This window comes from Verticillium nonalfalfae (genome assembly GCF_003724135.2).
Source record: "Verticillium nonalfalfae strain VnAa140/NRRL 66861 chromosome Unknown scaffold_29, whole genome shotgun sequence".
Lineage (NCBI taxonomy): Eukaryota > Fungi > Ascomycota > Sordariomycetes > Glomerellales > Plectosphaerellaceae > Verticillium > Verticillium nonalfalfae.
Window position 1 is genome coordinate 142,004 of NW_021167254.1, and position 18,691 is coordinate 160,694.

Below are 18,691 nucleotides of genomic sequence, written 5' to 3' on the forward strand. Positions count from 1 at the left end.
TTCGATGCTCCCCTTCTGCAGGTTTCCACGAATTTAATTCCAACAGCCTCGCCGCCTCCACCGGGGCATCTCCATCTTCGGCTTGCTTGGCACCCCTCGCGACCACAAACAGTTGTCAACCTCCGCTTGTCAACCTCCTTCCGACCTCCTCACCCCCCGATTCACCCACCACAAGGCATCCAGGCCCGTCCTGCTGCTGCCGTCCCTGGCCCCGGCCTGTCTCAGGTTGCCGGGTCGGCGGACAGCGATAGAGCGCGCTGCATGCCTCGAGCTTCGAACGCGAAGCGACAGTCAGGCGCTGCTGCCAACGCCAATGCTCGCGACACTCGTCACGAGAATGGTCTTGTAGGCCCCGCCAAGCGAGTCTCCAACAAGAAGAGCCAGTCCCAGCTGGACGCCTCGCCTGCCCACCACCACTCGACGACCTCGTCCGCACCCTCCGACGGCGATGCCTCTGCGTCGCCTCTGCCCTCGCCTCTGCCCACCCTTGCTCTCCATGGAAACGGAGACACCAACGGCAAGACCCATCCCACCGCCGCCATGGCCGCCGACGCCGTCCCTAGGCGGGGCTCGCTAGGCGCCTACTCGGAATCTTCCTCGGGCGACTCGAGCGCCGCGAACCCGCCCGGGAACGCTGGCTGCGTCGAGACGCAGCACCGCCAGATCGATGTCAATGCCACCAAAAATGTCGACGTCCACCGCGATCCCGGCGGCCCCCTCGAGTTTGCCGCCACCGTCCTTCGCGCGCTCCCTCTCTACGACACGCTCGCCATTCTCATCCTGCTCATGCACGTCCCGCCCGTCGCCCTCTCCGGCATCTACATGGCCTTTACCTTTTTGACCTTTGTGCCCCCCGTCACCACGAGCTCCGGCATGAACATCAACCTCGCCGAGATCTTCGACTACAACTCGACCATGCCCTCTCTCGTCACCATCGGCTGCATGGACATCCTCATCATGCTTGTGTGGCTGTTCCTGTGGCCGCCGATCCAGGTGGCCATTCTCGACTTGGCCAAGCCCGTCATTGCTGTGACCCTCGGCGGGGGCTCGTCGTCGCGAGAAGGCACGTCGAGCAGCGTCACGACCTGCTTCCTCCTCGTCATCGCCTCGCACGTGCTTCGCGGTTCGAGGCTGCACTGGTCCCGCGCCACTCGACTCTTGCCCCCCAATTGGCGGCTCGCCTCCGACAATGACGACCCCCTCGAGGCGATATCGCAGGGGTTCGATAAGAGAGGACCCCACGGCTGGATCAAGAGCATCCTGGCCATTCACATTCTAACCCAGGGCATCGTACGATACATCAGGGAGTGGTACCTGCGACGCGAGAAGAGCAGCGGATCCTCCCACAGCCTGTCCGATCCCGAAGCGGGCAAGCCCGCCGAAATGTCTGGAGATGCTGGTCTGACAACAACAACAACAACAACCGACAGCGAAGCCGCAGCGCTGCAGCACGCCACGACGTCGTCCAAGAAGAGGAGAAAGCAGAGCACCCAGGTGCGCCTCCAGCAGCCCTTGTGGGCCGCGTTGGCGAGCACCAAAATTGTCATGGTCAAGGAGTACGAATTGTCGCACGCCGCTTCGGAAACAGCGGGGTCCAATGCTACCGACATCCACAATTTGGGCAACGCCCCGTTCGACTCGGAAGCCGAACAGATCTGGATCTCGTACATTGGCTACGACGAAATTTGCTTCAACACCAGTCATTTTGCCGATATTGACCCACCCACCGAGAACGGACACGCCTCGCGACCCGCCGGCGTCGACACGTCCAAGCCCTTCTATGTCCGCGTCAACAATGCCTACTGGCAGCCGACGCGCATTTTCCGCGTCCAGGACGAGGACGGCGAGCGCGCGTCGGGCCACCGATGGTGCGGCGACGTCTACGGCTTGCGACCGCTTAGCAAGTACGTCTGCGAATTCGTCGACACGCACACCGACCGCGTCATCTTCTCAACGAGCATCCGCACGACCCAGGCGCCGACCAAGGACCAGGAGGGCGTGCCCGCGAGCCCCGCCATCAACGGACAGCAATCCCTACGCCCCGACTCCCCCGCCACGACGCTCAAGAGCACGATCAGCGCGCAGAACGAGCGCCTGTCGGATGAAAAGTCCAAGCTCAAGACGCTGCGCAAGGACTGGAAGAGCAAGGTCAGCGCGCTGAAGAAGGAAAACGAGAAGCTCGACAACTCGATCCAGTCCGGCGGCGGCAACGACGACAAGCTGCGCCAGAAGATCATCCAACAAGAGACGCAAAAGGCCCAGGCCGAAAAGGAGATTGCCGAGCTCGACGCGCTGCTCAAGGAGTTTGAGAAGGCGCCCGAAGGTCTGCAAGAACGCAAGAAGCAAGCAGAGAAGAGCTGGTCTGCGGAGAAGACCGTCTTCGACAAGGCGTCCAAGGAGCACAAGGACTTCAAGGCCAAGCTCGCGGCACAGATCAAGGCGGCGCAGGACGAGCAGTCGGCCCTCCAGACAAAGCGCAACAAGATGGCGGCCCGCATTGCCAAGGTGGACACGGAGCTCATGCGCATCACGGATGCCAACAACCGCGGCCTCGACGAAGCCGAGCGCCGGCGCCAAGGACGGGCGGCGTGGGAGGCTGAGACGAAGCAGATCGAGACCAACTTCCGGGAAAGCATTGCGACGATGCAGGCCAACAACGCGACCAAGCAGGCTCAGGTCAACAACCTCATGAGCCAGCTCCAGACGTTCCACCAACAGATGAACTACAGCAACAACAGCCTCTCGTTTGACGGCCAGCAGCCGCACCAGCATCAGCACCAGCACCAGCACCAGCAGGGCTTTGAGGCGGCGGCCCCGACCAACGCGACGAGCTCGGGCAACTCGTGGAACCCGAACCCGGCGGCGGCCCCCCACTACCCGGCCTCGATGTGGCCAGCAGCAGCGACGACGACAGCCTCCCACTCGACGAGCGGTCCGGGGGCGCAGCCCTCGCTGCTGCCCGCGCCGCTCATGGGCGCGGGTCACTGGCTTCCCTCGCAGGCACCTGTCAAGTCCCGTGGCCGCTCCAGTAGTATGCTCAGCGACGTTTCGGGCTTCACGCAGTCGAGTGCCGGCGATGACGAGTACCAGTCGTTCCACAACACGCCGGCGCAGGCGGGCGCGGGCGTCGGCGCACGACCGCCGCCGGGGCTCAGCTGGCCGTCGCGTGGCGCCCACTCGGGCTCGGGCAGCAGCGTGCGTAGTGGCACCGGCAGCGGCAGTCGCAGCAGCGGTGGCGGCAGCGTGCGCGACCCGACGAGTCCTGTGTGAGGCTGCGCTCCTGGGGAACCCGTGTTTGGTTGTGGTTGTTTCTTCTGATGCGTGCTGGGGTCTGTGGGCTTCCTTCTCGTCCGCCTGGGCCTGTTCTCCGTGTAAGAGGCCGAGTCGCGTTGGGTGAAGTGTCTGTAGCTTCGGTGAATTGAAAAGTAGTTTGTCTTCGTACAAGGGTGTTCTTTTTCTGCGGTGCTACGACGACGTGATGTGTCCGCGTCTTGACTCAGCGCTTCTTGACAGGCTGTCCGTGAACACCCAAAGCGCTCCTCGTCGTCAACAGACGGCGGATAAGCCTGCTCGTCGACACAGTTTGGACGGCAGACAAAACAGCTCTTTGCCCATCTACACCGTCGTTCGCCCGTCATTGGTGCCCTGGCTTGTCGTATCGCCGCCCGTGGCTTTCGCAGGTCGCCAAGTCCGGGTTCATGCCGACCCTCCCTCGGCTGAGCTGCAGGCGGGCCGCCGGGCTTGTGAGTTCTTGGGGGCCTATTGGATTTTTTTCCCTGCCTCTCTCTCGAGAGGGGGACAGGGTGTCTCGGCGGCTAGGTATCTTCGCCACTGGTTTGGGTCGTGCCATTCATGCGGGTTGCCCCAACCCTCCTCCCCCTCCTAAGAACGTCGTGCACTGCTTCACGCAATTTGGCCGTCAAGGGCATTTCGTCTGCGTCATATTCGGTGAGGCCTGTACGCGAGGCGGGTACTTCAGCACTTTGTTCGTACGCCCATTCTGCACCGTGAGGCTCCCGCCGTGCTGCTTGCTGCTGCTGCTCTTCGCTTGCTGCCTCTTCTTTGCCCTGCTGGATTCGCCTTGGAGCTCGCCTTGGGGCTGAGACTGCAGCGGGCGAATCGGAGGGCGAAGCTGGGGTTGTGCAGGGATCGCAGGGGAGTCGGGGGCTTGGAGCGGCCCTTGCTTGGTGGGCATGTGATGAGGGGTGGTGGGCGCGTTGTTTGGATCGATCCTGTCCTCTGGGACGGGGGAGGGTCATAAAGTGCTGTGTAGCGCCGTGCATGCCTGGGTCTTTGAAGAAGTTCTTGGTCCCCGGCCTCATGAATCTGTTGCTCCCTTTGCACTCTGTATTGAGTTGATGATGACGATGTTCATGGCGATGATTTGGCTGTCGAACTAACGGCGCCGACACGAGGACCGACTTTGCCAAGACATCATCACTACTGCTTGATCAGGTCCATGGTGGTTTACGTTCGACATGGGCTGGTTTGATCGCAAGAAGGTGGTCAAGGCGAATAAAACCGCCGAGCCGCAAATTCAATATCAGACACAACTACAACCACAGACACAACATCACCAAGTTCCCGCCCTCCCAGCGCCTCCGTCTTACCACAATGCCGTCACAAACCAGCCGTCGCAGCAGTGGGCGCCGCCGTTCGGCTTTCAGCCTGGCTTCGGCCCTGCGCCTGTCGTCGTGAATCAGGTTCAGAACTTCTACGGCCTCGCCGACAACAATAACAGCGAAGCTCGCCCGCCGACGGCTCAGACGCAGCTCGTGGCCCGGCCCAAGCACCGACATGATCAGCCACTTGATACACCACAGTCGAAACCTACGCCCAAATCATCCTGCGCCGCCCTGACGGTCCCCGACATGGCCGAGATCGAGGCTGGCTTCCATCCTCACGCCCAGGAGCTCATCCATCAGACCTCGCTCGCTGTAGACCTTTTGACCAACACATTCGCCGCGGTGCTCGCCACAATTGACGAGCCTACGGCGCCAGAAAAGGAAAGCCCGCACAGCAAACCAGGCGCCAGGAAGACACGGCCGTCCAAATCATCCACCAAACCAGCCGAGAAACCGCCCTCCTCCTCCTCGCCGCTGGCCAAGATCTACGCCTACGCCAACTCGCGCCTCCCCTCCGACCTCAAGCCGCTGCGCCTCTACATCCCAACCTGGCCCCTCCTCTGTCTGGCCGCCCACTACGCCGAGCGCGTCTACAGCTCGCGCCCGGACAGCCCGCACATCACGGTGGCCCCGGACCTTCGCACCGGCGCGAAAGCCATGCTCCTGGCGACCGCCGCCGCCGACGACGCCGCCGCCCTCGTCCTCGCCGTCCGCGGCTCCGCCAGCCTCGCCGACTGGGCCGTCAACCTGCGCGCCGCGCCCGCGAGCCCCGCCGGCTTCCTCGACGACGCCGGCAACCTGTGCCACGCGGGCTTCCTCGGCGTCGCGCGCGCCATGGCCGCCCCGCTCGCCGCGCGCCTGCGCCGCCTGCTCGACGAGGAGCCCCGCCGCCGCGGCCACAGCCTGCTCGTCACGGGCCACTCGGCCGGCGGCGCCGTCGCCGCGCTGCTCTTCTGCCACATGCTCGCCGTCGACGGCGGCCGCGGCCCGCTCGCCGACGTCGCGCGCCGCTTCAAGAGGGTGCACTGCGTCGTCTTTGGCTGTCCGCCCGTCAGCCTGCTGCCGCTGGCCCTGCCGCCGGGCACGCGGCGGAATCTGTTTCTCGGGTTCGTCAACGAGGGGGATCCCGTCGTCAGGGCGGATCGCGGCTACGTCAGGAGCTTGGTTGAGCTGATGGCGAGTCCGGTGCCGGTCGTGGAGAGACGCGAGCGGTCGGAGGAGAGGAGGGGCGAGGATCGACGGGATGACAAGAGGGATAGAGAAGCGAGGAGAGAACGACAAGACAAGAGGGAGAGAGACGACAGAAAGGCGCGGGAGAAAAAGTCGATGGCGCAGCTCATCGGGCTGGGACCGAAAGCGGCGTCCAGAGACGAGAAGCCCAAGAGAAGACGCAGACGACCTGTCTGGCCCGTGCCGACGAGCACCTTGAGCGTTCCCGGCCGCATTGTCGTCCTACGCAGCGGACGGCCTGAGGCAGAGGGCACGAGGAGGAGCGTCGAGGCGAGACTGGACGAGGGCGTCGTCGCGCACATCACGACGGACGAGCAGCTGAGGAGTGTTGTCTGGGGGGACCCCGTGGCGCACTCCATGAGACTCTACGCTGGTCGCGTCGAGACGCTAGCTGTCGGCGCTGTTTTGGGCCGGCGAGGAGGGCCTGGGGAGGACTAACGTGGGCTTGGGTTCGGCGTTGGCGATATGATACCATCAGACGAAGTTACGAATGTTCATGAACTCTAATGAGGAGCCAAGCTAATTGACAATACACTGCAACCCCCCGTCGGGGACTTTGGATTGTGCTGCTGCATTGCCGGTGGATTCATGGCGCACATCTCGACTCAAGGGCCCTGTCAACGCTTCACTAGCCGGCTGAGGCCTGCTCTTGGTATTCACCAGCAGATAGGTAGTCAGCGGCGTCAAGGCAACTTGAGAAGGGCCGCTAAAGCCATATGCTCGGAATCATTGGCGTAAGCATCGACGTGAGATCAACTACCCGCAGCAATTAAGCTGAAGAGGGTTTGTTTCTCAAATACTAGGAATGAAGGGAAAATCCTTGTTGTTTCGAAAGCCAGATCAACTTTATCGTAAGCTTGCTGCCGTGCGTTCTCTTATTTTGGGATCCTCCACTTGTCAGACAGGCAAGGTAGGGTTCCCCATGGATTTGTTTCCGGCTCCGAGTTGCCGTGCCAAGCCCAGCGGCATAAACGCCTTGTCTTCAACCTCAAACCAGCGAACCGATTCCAAGGTCGTTCAATCACACTGGCGGTTACTTTTGTTCCGATTCGTCTCTGTCTAGATGCTCACATGTGTTTAACGAAGCTTCGTATCATGGTCAGCTGGTCCTGCATGCCAAACAACCTCGAGAAACAGACAGTCCGCTTACGGAAGACTTTCTGCCAGCTCATTTCCAAATACTTTTGTAGATCAAGGTGGCTGCAACCGGAATCGACGGAGTGCAGCAACGTGCCGTTGGGCCGTGACCATCGAGGTTCGCACCCCCATCTCAAGCAGAATTGTGGAAACACTTTGGTTGCCAATGAGAGACGGAATGCCCTCCGCGCGGCTACTGAAAGGGCATCATAGTTGTGGTCTGCACGACGCTCGATAGAAACGTATAGTCGACGCCAATTCTCGTCGACAGGCTCCCAACGAGTTCGGGGCACAGGATTCAGACAGTGCTTGAAGCTCAGCTGTTCTGCTCAGTTCTCACTAAGAACACCACCACAAATAACCGAACGAACCGGCCGGATGATCAGACCAAAACATCATGCCGTGTTCATCAGCCCTGAATCGCAACCCCACAAGCGCACCAAGTAGACCCTGGTGCAGATGCGCGCCTACCACGGAGTCTCGGGCATGTTCTGCTCCCATTGTGGCTATAGATCCGCACGCCCTATCACCGCCGCTTTTTCATCAGCCCCCGTATCACCAGAATGTGCAACAGGCCGGCTTTCTTAGTGGTCGGACATGGCTACGCCTTCTTTCTCCGGTATAGTCTCGGTCCGTGCCGACTCGATTCAGTCTCAGGGGTCCGAATCGGGCTTACTCTGATGTGTTGGGGGTCCGGCCTTGCTATCCATGACTCGACATCAACCTCTATGGGCGCTACCAGTGTACCCGAAAGGCCCAGGTGGAACAGATGAACCAAAGTATAATAGATTAACCGGCTCCTCTACCCTTGCCCACCTGCCCAGTCACGACTCAGCACCGTCCACGATCACGGTCCTTGCGTCCTCGCATGAATGAGTGCCGAGCCATGGGCCGCCGGCTGCACAGCACTTCGCCAAGGCGAGCTCACTGGGGTGGAGATTTGTCGAATAGAGTGCCTGTCAGCCAAGTTCGGGCTGTCCGGCCAAGACGACGATTTGATCTTTTGGGAGTGCGCTCAGACGATTCACTGGGCTACTCCAGGGTCTTTGAGCCACGCCCTTTACTGAATGAGGCAAGGCATTCTCTTCATGCAGGTGACAACTGCCATAACCAGAGTGTTATTCATGTCCAGCTCTTGGCGGCGGAGCCGCTCCGCAGCAATGTATTTGTCTGGGTGAGGGAACAGCTAAGCCTACCTTGGCGGCTAGCCTCACGATGTTCGTGTTCGCATCGTTAAGGATTCCCGTCGACCGAGCTCGACATGAGTCGTAGGCCTCAAGGACCCCTGACATCTAGACACCGCAGCAGACATGACAATCACGACAGAATGAAGTCGGAAGCCCAGTGTGTCAACAAAGCCGTTCTCTCTACTGAAGGGTAACCGATGGAAGGCCAAGGCAACTACATCTCCGGACTTGATCAAAGTATATAAGAAGGACGATCATCGCTCTTCAACTCAGTTTGCTTCTCTTCATCCTCATCACCTAGCTTCACTCCCTCTCTCTCTCATCATTCAAACAGCCATTGGCACCTGCTGCGATGCTTCCCTCCACGATCTTCTCGGTCTTCGCCCTCGTCGGCAGCGCCTTGGCTCAGCAGCCTCCCAAGGTTAACCACGACAGCATCAACCCCATCCGCGATACTCTGGGCCCCAACGGCAACATGATCAGGAAGTTCCAGCCTCTGCTTCACATTGCCCACGGTTGCCAGCCTTACTCCGCGGTCAACACCCGTGGTGAGGTCAAGTGAGACACGCAACACACCCTTCAGCTTCCACAAAACACCTGGCTAACACTTGTTCTACAGCGCCGGTCTCCAGGACAGCGGTACCACCGCTGGCGGCTGCAAGGACACCGGCAAGGGCCAGACCTACGCCCGCTCTATGACCCTGAACGGCCAGTTTGGCATCATGTACGCCTGGTACTGGCCCAAGGACCAGCCCGCCGACGGCAACCTCGTCAGTGGCCACCGCCACGACTGGGAGAACGTCGTCATCTGGTTCAACTCGAACAACGCAAACCAGGCCGGCATCCTGCGCGGCGCCGCCTCGGGCCACGGCGACTACAAGAAGGTCAACAACCCCCAGCGCAACGGCAACAACCTCCACGTCGAGTACTTCACCAGTCTCGGCAAGAACCACGAGCTGCAGTTCAAGACGTCGCCCGGCCGCACCTACTGGATCTGGGACTGGGACAGGATGGACAGCACCGTCCAGGGCGCCCTCAACCGCGCCGATTTCAACCGCGCCAACTGCCCCTTCAACAACAACAACTTTGAGAGGAACATGCGCGCCGCGTTTTGAAAACTCGACGCGTAGCTGGCCCGTTCTGGATTCTATCTGGGCACGCGCACCTTGGCTCTTTCTCCTCCCGCCTTGTCTCGGCTTCTCGAGCCAGTCGAGTGCTAGCATAGGCCCTGTACATAGCTTGTTCTGAAATACATACAACTTTGGCTGTCGAATTCGGTCTTGCATTCTGAGATCGAGTGTGTTGCTAGCTGTTTGAACTTCCTTAACAACCAGAGCACGTTTCTGAGCCTCAAGCCTAGCGCGCCCTAGGTTTGAGTGTGTCAGCTTGTAAGCGCTGCTCAAGAAATGGCCAGTGCGTCGATGAGACTCTTTCCTTTGCTCTATTCATGGGTAGGTCCTCAGGAGCCCTGTCGTGATCCCGAGAACTCAAATAAGCAGCATCAAGAACTTTAAAAAGAGGCCACCATGCACTGCAGTTGACATTCCTTTGGGGTCGAAACACCCCACTATCTTATCTTAGGCAATACAGTGGCAAGTAAGCTTGAATACTAAAGAAACTGCCGCTATATCGAGAAATCCAGAGCCAATTCCATTGATTGCGGCACTTTGTAAGCCAACACATGCGCAGTAGAACCGGACACGTAAGGCCAAACAAAACCTGCAGAAACAGCGCAATTCTCAAGTGACGATATTTCGTATCGATATTCGTATGACGTCGAACTCCGATCTCGTTCGACCGAGTTCAGCTTGCTGACAAGAGACGTTGGCTGCGACGGCATGTAAAGCTATTCGGCAACTGGTCCTGTGTCGGGATGTACACAACGGGAGATCCGGCGGGGGATGGGGCCGGTGGAGAGCTAGCTAGATCGACATGACGACTTCCGCTGAGGGGACTTCGCCCTCCGAGGGACCGATGCCGCCAGCATCAACGTACGTCGAGGTGATTATCGGGTGGATAAGCAGCAAAGCAAGAAAGTTTGAATTGTCCTACAAGTTCTTTTGATGGTGTTATGTTTCGGTAGGGTGTGAGGACATTTTTGACGCTTCTTCTTATCATCGTTATACAGCCCATTCTTTGTGCCTCGTCCGTACACTGCCCCGAGGATAATTCACCCAAGTATTACACCAAAGAGAGCAATTGAGACAAAATGCTATACGAACAAGACGGGCGTCTAGTATATTCCTATGATGGAGAGAAGCTCTGGATCGAGCCCTGGTCTGCCAATGCTTTCCGCGTACGAGCCACCAAGTTCTCTACGATGCCGACCGAGAACTGGGCCCTTCAAGAGCCTCTCAAGACCGGATCCCAGCCAACGATCTCGATTTCAAAGGAACAGGCCACCATCAAGAACGGCAACATAAAAGCTGTTGTCACGAACCGCGGCAAAGTCACCTTCTATAACGCCACCGGAGCCGTTGTCCTCGAAGAATACGCGCGTAACCGCCGCGATATACTCGACCCAAACTGCAGCGCCATTGAAATCGAGGCGCGCGAGTTCAAGCCCATCAGAGGCGGCGACTTTCACCTGACGATGCGCTTCGAGAGTCTCGATCCCAAGGAGAAGATATTCGGCATGGGCCAGTACCAGCAGCCGTACCTCGATCTCAAAGGCCTCGACCTAGAGATGGCGCAGCGAAACTCACAGGCCAGTGTACCCTTTGCCCTGTCCTCGCTCGGCTACGGCTTTCTCTGGAACAATCCGGCCATAGGGCGGGCCGTGTTCGGTAAGAATGTCACCAGCTTCGAGGGCTATGCTACCAAGGCATTGGACTACTGGGTTGTCGTCGGAGACACACCGGCAGAGATCTCAGAGTCTTATGCCCGGGCGACTGGGACGGTTCCAATGATGCCGGAATATGGACTGGGGTTCTGGCAGTGTAAACTGCGGTACGAGACGCAAGAGGAGGTCTTGGAGGTGGCGCGGGAGTATAGGCGGCGAGAACTGCCTATCGATCTGATTGTTATCGACTTTTTCCATTGGCCTATGCAAGGTGAATGGAAATTTGACAGTGCCCATTTCCCTGATCCAGGTAAGCATTCCTGATTCTGGCCTCGGGCAGTACGTGGCCCCAAAGAAGACAAGCACTCTAACCGGCAATGTCCATGGACAGACGCAATGGTTCGAGAGCTTCGCGAGCTGAAGATTGAGCTCATGGTCTCCATTTGGCCTACTGTGGACAAACGCTCGCAAAACTACCAAGAAATGATGGAGCGTGGCTACTTGGTTCGCACCGAGCGCGGCATTCGCACCAATTTCGATTTTGGCGGGGAAACCGTCTATTACGATTCAACCAATCCAGATGCCCGCCAATACGTTTGGGACAAGGCAAAGCAGCATTACTATGCCAAAGGAATCAAGGTATTCTGGCTAGATGAAGCCGAACCCGAGTACTCTGTCTATGACTTTGATAACTATCGATACCACGCTGGACCGACTCTGAGCGTCGGGAACATCTACCCTCGGGATTACGCCAGGACATTCTACGAGGGAATGGAACAAGAGGGGCAGACCAACATCGTAAACCTTCTTCGTTGCGCCTGGGCCGGCAGTCAAAAGTATGGCGCCCTTGTTTGGAGCGGCGACATAGCTTCTTCCTGGGCGAGCTTCAGAAACCAGCTGGCAGCTGGCCTCAACATGGGCATTGCGGGCCTGCCATGGTGGACGACGGATATTGGCGGGTTCCATGGGGGCAACCCAGATGACGAGGCTTTCCGCGAGCTTTTCGTGCGCTGGTTTCAATGGGGAACATTCTGCCCCGTCATGAGACTGCATGGCGATCGAGAGCCGAAGAAGGGGACCGGCGAAGCCTCGCGCAGCGGTGCGCCGAACGAAGTGTGGTCGTATGGCCCGGAAGTCTACGAAATCTGCCGCAAATATTTGCGCATCCGGGAAGACATGCGCTCTTACACGAGGCAATTGATGAAGGACGCTCATGAGAAGGGATCACCAGTCATGAGACCCTTGTTCTGGGAATTCCCCGCAGATCAGGAGAGCTGGGAGGTCGAAGATCAATACATGTATGGCGACAGGTACCTTTGCTGTCCCGTTTTGAAGCCTGGCGCCAGAGATAGAGAGTTATATCTTCCCCGGCTTCCAGAGGTTGAGGAGTGGGCTCCATTCTCCCCCGAAACTGGTGGTCAGTCTTATGGGGGAGCCCAAAAGATTAAGGTGGATTGTCCATTGGAATCGATGCCAGTCTTCGTCCGGCGCGAAAAGCTTTGATGGCCGTCTCGTGGGTAGATTTTGTGTTAGATATTGATATTGATATGGAGGATGTGGTGAAGATATCTATAGAACGAAATGAATCTTTTCACCCTTGAAGTCATTCACGGACCAGACCACTTTGAGGCAGGAAAGCACCTCCCTCCCCAGATGCCCCTTCCCCAAGCTCCATGCGCAGACCCCGCACCTGCCTCCGCACACTACAGGGATCATCCAGTGGTGCCTTCCCCAAAGTTCAGGGAACTAACTCGCCCTCGCCCAGCTCCAAGCACCTTACTGAAAGGCGACCTACCCTGCCCCCAACACTACTAAGTCGTGGGTCTCCTTCATCATCTCTCAAATCTAGCTCCTCGTCCTCCACCGCCAATTGCTCCTCTTTACGCAAGACATTCAGACATGTTCGGGGTCCGGCCAGATGGATGACCCTTCTCGCCGCGTGTCTCGACGCGCTCCCATCCAATGCGACATCTGCGAAACCACATTTGAGCGCCAGGAGCATCTTACGAGACACCTGCGAATCCATACCAGCGAGCGCCCCTTTAGCTGCTCTGTTTGTGGCAAGGCATTCTCCCGACAGTGATTCAATCCCTTCCCGGTCTTACCTCTGACCAGAGTGGGGATCAACCGCTGACATTGGACATTTCAGAGACGTCCTGAGTCGCCACGCCGCGACACACGATCTTGATCGTCACGATGAAGTCGGCACAAATGGAAGGGCCTGCCGAGAATGTGCTGTGAGCCGTGTACGATGCACCAAGGGCAACCCTTGTCGACGTTGCTCAGCGAGAAGCCTAAAATGTGACTATCCAACGGCCCAGAAGCGAAAGGCTGCGTCGCTCGGTTCCATCGATTGCTCCAGGAATTCAGAGGCCGAGTCCCCCCTGATCGCGACGAGTCCAACCGCCATAGGCCATGGCCATGCAGACAGTATAAGTGAGCAGGCCTACAGTAACAACCAGAATCTCCAACCTAGTACCGACGAAGGCGTCACGGTCCCAGATCGTCCTGACTGGCAACACTTGGCAGAATCAACCAATGTTTTGGAGTTCCAGAGCGGACTGGATCAGGACGCAAGCTACATAAACGACCTCTGTGCCTCGTTTCCCGCCACGACAACGGGCCTGTCCACCATAAACTGGTTGTCTCCAGAGGAGCAGAATATTCTTGATTGGTCAAACCAATTAGCCGGGATGTCTTATGGAAGTATTGAAACCGACGTCATGGGCTCCCAGTTCTTCTTCACCACTCTGCCGCAGCCCGAGGCGCCTAACGACGCTGCCTATAATCATCCTACGGTTGCTGGTCCCATCCTGAGAAATACAAGGCCTGTGACTACCGACACATTTGCAGAAAGCGTGCCAGGGTCAAGTCCTGAAACCGAGGCCATGAATCGTTCAGTGGCGGAGTCAAGTTCCGCGACAGGCTCCCATCCGCGCAGCACCGGACGAACACGAAAGCGGAAGTACTACGTTGAGGGCGCTGCTGCTAGAGCGCCCTTTCAAGGTCGTTCGGCCCTGGACCAAGATGAGCTTGACACGTTGGCTACGGGCAAATCAGTCGATATACTAAACCCGGTTGAGCCAACAGATCCATCTCGCGTCGGAGATGCTTCGCACGCGTCTCCTATAACCGGAGGCTTGTCAAATCTTGCTTACGAGAACCTCATCCGCGGTCTTCGGATCGAGACCCAGGATCAGGGCATCGAGTCAGATTTGGACGGCTTCCCAACATACGTGCAGCTGAACCATTTTGTACACTTATACTTCAGAAGGTTCCACCCAACACTGCCCTTCCTTCGCCGAAGCAGTTGTTTCTGCGAGGAGCCAGGTCACTGGCTTCTACTCCTGGCAGTAACATCAGTGGGTGCAAGGTACCAACCCAGTTCAAATGGTCCGCGGTCGCGGGACCTATTAGCCGGTTTACTGCGGGCTTCACTTACTCGCCGTTTCCATCGATTTGGTGAGGACGAAGGCGTAGACACCTGGGTACCCGGTGTTGCAGGCGCCGGCAACTGGTGCCTTGACCTGCCCACCCTACAAGCTGCTATCCTTAACTCCATCAATATGCTGCACAGCGGTCAGAACTCTGTTATGAGACGTGCACTTGCAGAGAAGCAGTTCCTAATCGATGCCTGTTTTGATATGGATTTGCTTGGAAACACACACCCAGATACAACCAACTTGAGGCAATTGGGTGGGCTGCAATCGGTGCAGGAGTGGACACACGCTCAGTGTCGCATAAGAACAGGCCTGATGATATGGGTATGTTTATCATCCGGTGGGAGACATGCGTGCAACGGCTCACACATTATCAAGTTACTCGATTCCATCGCTGCCTTCGAACTCGGTGGCAAACTTGGGTTCAAACTAGGTGATGTGCGGTCATCACTACCGTGCAGAGAAGAAGTTTGGGACTGTCCGACTACAGAGCAGATTGCTGAGGAAGCCTCCCACTCAGGCAAGTCTGGCGGAATGGTTGGAGATTGTTCACCAACTGACAGTTCGGCTAGTCACACTTCTCCGAGCAATTGAGTTTCTCTACCTCGAGAAGAGGTTGCCGCCAAAGCTGAGCCAGTTCAGCATCCAGATCATGGTTTACGCCATATGTCGAAGGACGAAAGAAGCTATCGAGCAGCACACATTTCCACTTTCATCCTGGATACCGAGCGCCAGCATCAACAAGCGCCCACATTCGGAACATTTGGAGGAGACGTGGCCACCCTCTCTCCCAATCCTCTCTAAGTGGCGGAATAGTGCTTGCGATTGCATGGACATTCTACATTGGGATGCCAACAGTATGGCTGCGAGAGCTGGAGGCTGGGAGCACCCTATCATTCTGCATCTCCATCTCTCGCGGCTCTTAATCTTGGCACCAGTCGAACATGCACGGGTTCTCACAACGACATTGGCATACAGGGCCCAAAATAGGCCCTCGGACGGTGCTAAATACGCACAAGCACGAAACCACTTGGTCCAGTGGGCCATTTGTGATCAACATAAAGCACGGCTCAGTATTATTCATGCTGGCGCGTTGTTATGGCACGTCCGTCGTTACAGCTCTGGCACCTTTCTCGAGCCATTCTCGATCTATTTAGCAACCATCGTGATCTGGGCTTACAGTGTATCCGTACAGTCAGTTCGGCAGCAGACAGATCTTGAGACACAAAACCCAGACTCTCGGCCAGTTTTCGCAACGACCTCGCTCGCGCCAGCCTCGTCCATTGGACTTGAATTAGTGTCAGATGAGGACACGGAGGAAAGCCCTGAACCGTCCTTCATTCACCTTGATCGGCCATGCGATGACGAAATGGTTCAGACATACGTTCGACTTGGGGACAGAATGTCTGCTTATATGTCGAGAGTCGGCAATATTCTTGACCCGGGAGCGCCTAGGAAGATAGTGCACCAAGGCCACAGACTCCTGACATCGCAGCGAGAGGGTTTTCGTGGAGCCGTCTTTGATAAGATGCGGACAGACTCGCCGAAACAAGACCACGATGGTCAGGCTTCCGCTTGGGGGATCGAGCGAGGTTATGCAGAACTATTGGAGCGCCTAGCCGCGGCAACAGTAGGCAAGGATCGCCATGCGCTGTAAACAGGAGTTCACCACATGAGGGTCCAATCCTGAGATGCCTGCATGAAACTTGTGTAGCCCCTCTCCCCACCGGAGAGAAGACCCCTCTGGCTCTGGATAAAGCTGCTCCGGCGGGGAAGTGGAACGCGCCCTGTCAAAGGGCCTCTGCCATGTGAACTCAGTTGGGTTAGTATCCAACGCGATGGGTCGATACGATACGTGCTGCCACATGATTTTCCCCACTTCCCCAGACTTTGTATGCTCGAGGAAGACTGAGCTGTACTGATCGCCTGACTGAATGTGACGATGGCGAGCCATATTTCGGTGCAGCCCCATTCCACTGCTACTTATACGAGCAGTCCTCCGCCGATCGCCTATGGAGTACAACTTTATTGTGTTCAGATTGTCCACCGATTTCGGGCACTGTAGAACTCTGGAAGGTTAGCCCACTCGATATTCGACAGCTAAGCATTGCAACTGAATACCGCTCCCTGGCCACAAGAAGCCTCCAGTGGCCACCGCAACTCGGCATACTTCCAAAGAAATTTCGATATGGGGAGTTCTATCCATGAGGAGAAGGCGGCTGAAGCTGTTGAACTGGATCATGCCCCGGACAAAGACATTTCAATGGCCCAGCAATCAGCCGAAGATGAACACAACCTCACCCTTCGCGATGCCATCCGTCGCTACCCTCAGGCCGTCTTGTGGTCGGTCTTACTGTCTGCCTCCATCATCATGGAGGGCTACGACATTGTCCTCATCAGTTCGTTCTTCGCGTCGCCTGCCTTTCGTCGCCATTATGGCGAGTACGTTCCTCGAACAGGCACATACGAAATCACAGCCTCTTGGCAGAACGGACTCAGCAATGCCGTGAGTGTCGGTACTATCATTGGTGCATTTGCCAACGGCTACTTTACCCACAAATTCGGATATCGCAAGGTCCTCCTGGCATCTTTGGTGTTCATTTGTGGCTTCATCGCGATTTCTTTCTTCTCGCCCAACCTACCCGTCCTCCTTGTTGGGCAGTTTCTCTGTGGCATCCCGTGGGGCGTCTTCGCGACCATGGCACCGGCGTACGCCTCCGAAGTCTGCCCCATGGCGCTTCGCGGTTACTTGACCGTCTATGTCAACCTCTGCTGGGCTCTCGGCCAGCTCATCTCTGCTGGCGTGCAAGCCGGATTTTCTGGCAGCACCTCCCAGTGGGCATACCGCATTCCATTCGCAATTCAATGGGCGTGGCCTCTACCCTTGTTCACTATCTTATGGTTTGCGCCAGAGTCCCCTTGGTACTTTGTTCGCGTGGGCAAGTACGACGAAGCTGAGAAGTCTGTCATGCGACTGGGCTCAGCCATGCAGCGCAGTCACGCCAAAGAGACTGTGGCGTCGATGATCTACACCAACCAGCTCGAGATGATCATTGATGAAGGAACATCTTACCTGGACTGCTTTCGCGGGGTCGACCGCCGCCGCACCGAAATCGCCTGCATGGTTTTCATGGCACAGCCCTTTTGTGGCTCCGTGCTTGGAGGCACGCCTACATACTTCTTCGTCCAGGCTGGTCTTCCCGAGTCCATCTCGTTCCGCATGTCAGTCGGCGGGCTCGGTATCGCATCAGTGGGCACAGTGGCATCTTGGCTCCTCCTCGGCGCCTTTGGCCGTCGCACCCTGTATCTCTGGGGTCTTGGGCTGTTAACATCCGTTCTCATGACTGTCGGCTTCATTAGTGTTGGCGCTGGAGACTCTTCGGGTGGCAACTACGCCCAGGCAGCCATGATGCTGTTGTGGCTCGGCGTCTACTACATGACCGTGGGGCCTATCTGCTACGCCATCATCTCCGAGGTGTCCTCGACCCGTCTGCGCAATAAGAGCGTTTGTCTGAGCCGCATCGCGTACTACATTGGGCAGATCGTCTGCAACGTGATCAATCCGTACATGCTGAACCCAACGGCCGGCGATTGGAAGGGGAAGACGGCGTTCTTCTGGGGCGGGTGTGCTTTTGCCTTCTTCGTATGGACCTTCTTCCGACTACCGGAGACGAAGGACAAGACGTTTGCGGAACTGGATATCCTCTTTGAGAAGAAGATTGGGGCGCGGGAGTTTTCCGGGTACAAGGTGGATGCGTATGCTCAAGGTGGAGAGCCTTTGGTGAAGAAGGGATGATAAGCGACCGGTAGTGATGTCTGGACAGTCTGTTTTAGCCGTTTACTGTGATCCTTCACGTCCTTGGACCAGCTGTCTACTCAGTAATCGATACAACATGTCATCGAACTCCAATTTCCTCCGGTTTGACCGTGGGGCTGGTAATGCTCAAGCAAGGTGGCCTTTTGCGCAATAGTTTACAGTAGCTTTGCCGGAGGACTTGAGTATCACATGGCGAAGCAATGCTTTACAGACAATCAACCTATGACTCTTGCGCCGCAGAACCATGTGAGATCTCAAGCGCGAACCCTCTGCCCGCAGAAGCAACTTATCCCAATCGTTCTGATTCTACCACCCTCCCCCGGGACTCATTGCCCCGGAGCACAGTCTCGTACCTGACAGGGCCTTAAGGCGCATATGCAAGCGAGTCACTTTCCTGATTCCCATTCACTCTTCCCAACTTGAGTTTAGCGCTCCACCGGAGACGAGCATGTTGACGAAGGCATCCCACCGGA

At 57.3% G+C, this 18,691-nt stretch overlaps 5 protein-coding genes across 5 annotated transcripts; all 5 read left to right on the forward strand.

Moving 5' to 3' along the window:
* Positions 1-261: 261 nt before the first annotated feature.
* On the forward strand, positions 262-3,270 carry D7B24_004911 (uncharacterized protein; the record flags this gene model as incomplete). The annotated part of the gene is made up of 1 exon (XM_028639076.1): positions 262-3,270. The coding sequence occupies one exon, from the start codon at positions 262-264 to the stop codon at positions 3,268-3,270; it is 3,009 nt and encodes a 1,002-aa protein (XP_028496430.1).
* Positions 3,271-4,478: 1,208 nt separating this feature from the next.
* Positions 4,479-6,293, forward strand: D7B24_004912 (uncharacterized protein; the record flags this gene model as incomplete). Its single annotated transcript, XM_028639077.1, has 1 exon — positions 4,479-6,293. One exon carries the CDS (start codon positions 4,479-4,481, stop codon positions 6,291-6,293), a length of 1,815 nt encoding a protein of 604 aa, XP_028496431.1.
* Positions 6,294-8,531: 2,238 nt separating this feature from the next.
* Positions 8,532-9,294, forward strand: D7B24_004913 (uncharacterized protein; the record flags this gene model as incomplete). The annotated part of the gene is made up of 2 exons (XM_028639078.1): positions 8,532-8,737; positions 8,799-9,294. 2 exons carry the CDS (start codon positions 8,532-8,534, stop codon positions 9,292-9,294), a joined length of 702 nt encoding a protein of 233 aa, XP_028496432.1.
* Positions 9,295-10,388: 1,094 nt separating this feature from the next.
* Positions 10,389-12,464, forward strand: D7B24_004914 (uncharacterized protein; the record flags this gene model as incomplete). The annotated part of the gene is made up of 2 exons (XM_028639079.1): positions 10,389-11,271; positions 11,353-12,464. 2 exons carry the CDS (start codon positions 10,389-10,391, stop codon positions 12,462-12,464), a joined length of 1,995 nt encoding a protein of 664 aa, XP_028496433.1.
* A 4,200-nt stretch (positions 12,465-16,664) lies between these two features.
* On the forward strand, positions 16,665-18,197 carry D7B24_004915 (uncharacterized protein; the record flags this gene model as incomplete). Its single annotated transcript, XM_028639080.1, has 1 exon — positions 16,665-18,197. The coding sequence occupies one exon, from the start codon at positions 16,665-16,667 to the stop codon at positions 18,195-18,197; it is 1,533 nt and encodes a 510-aa protein (XP_028496434.1).
* Between the last annotated feature and the right edge of the window lie 494 nt (positions 18,198-18,691).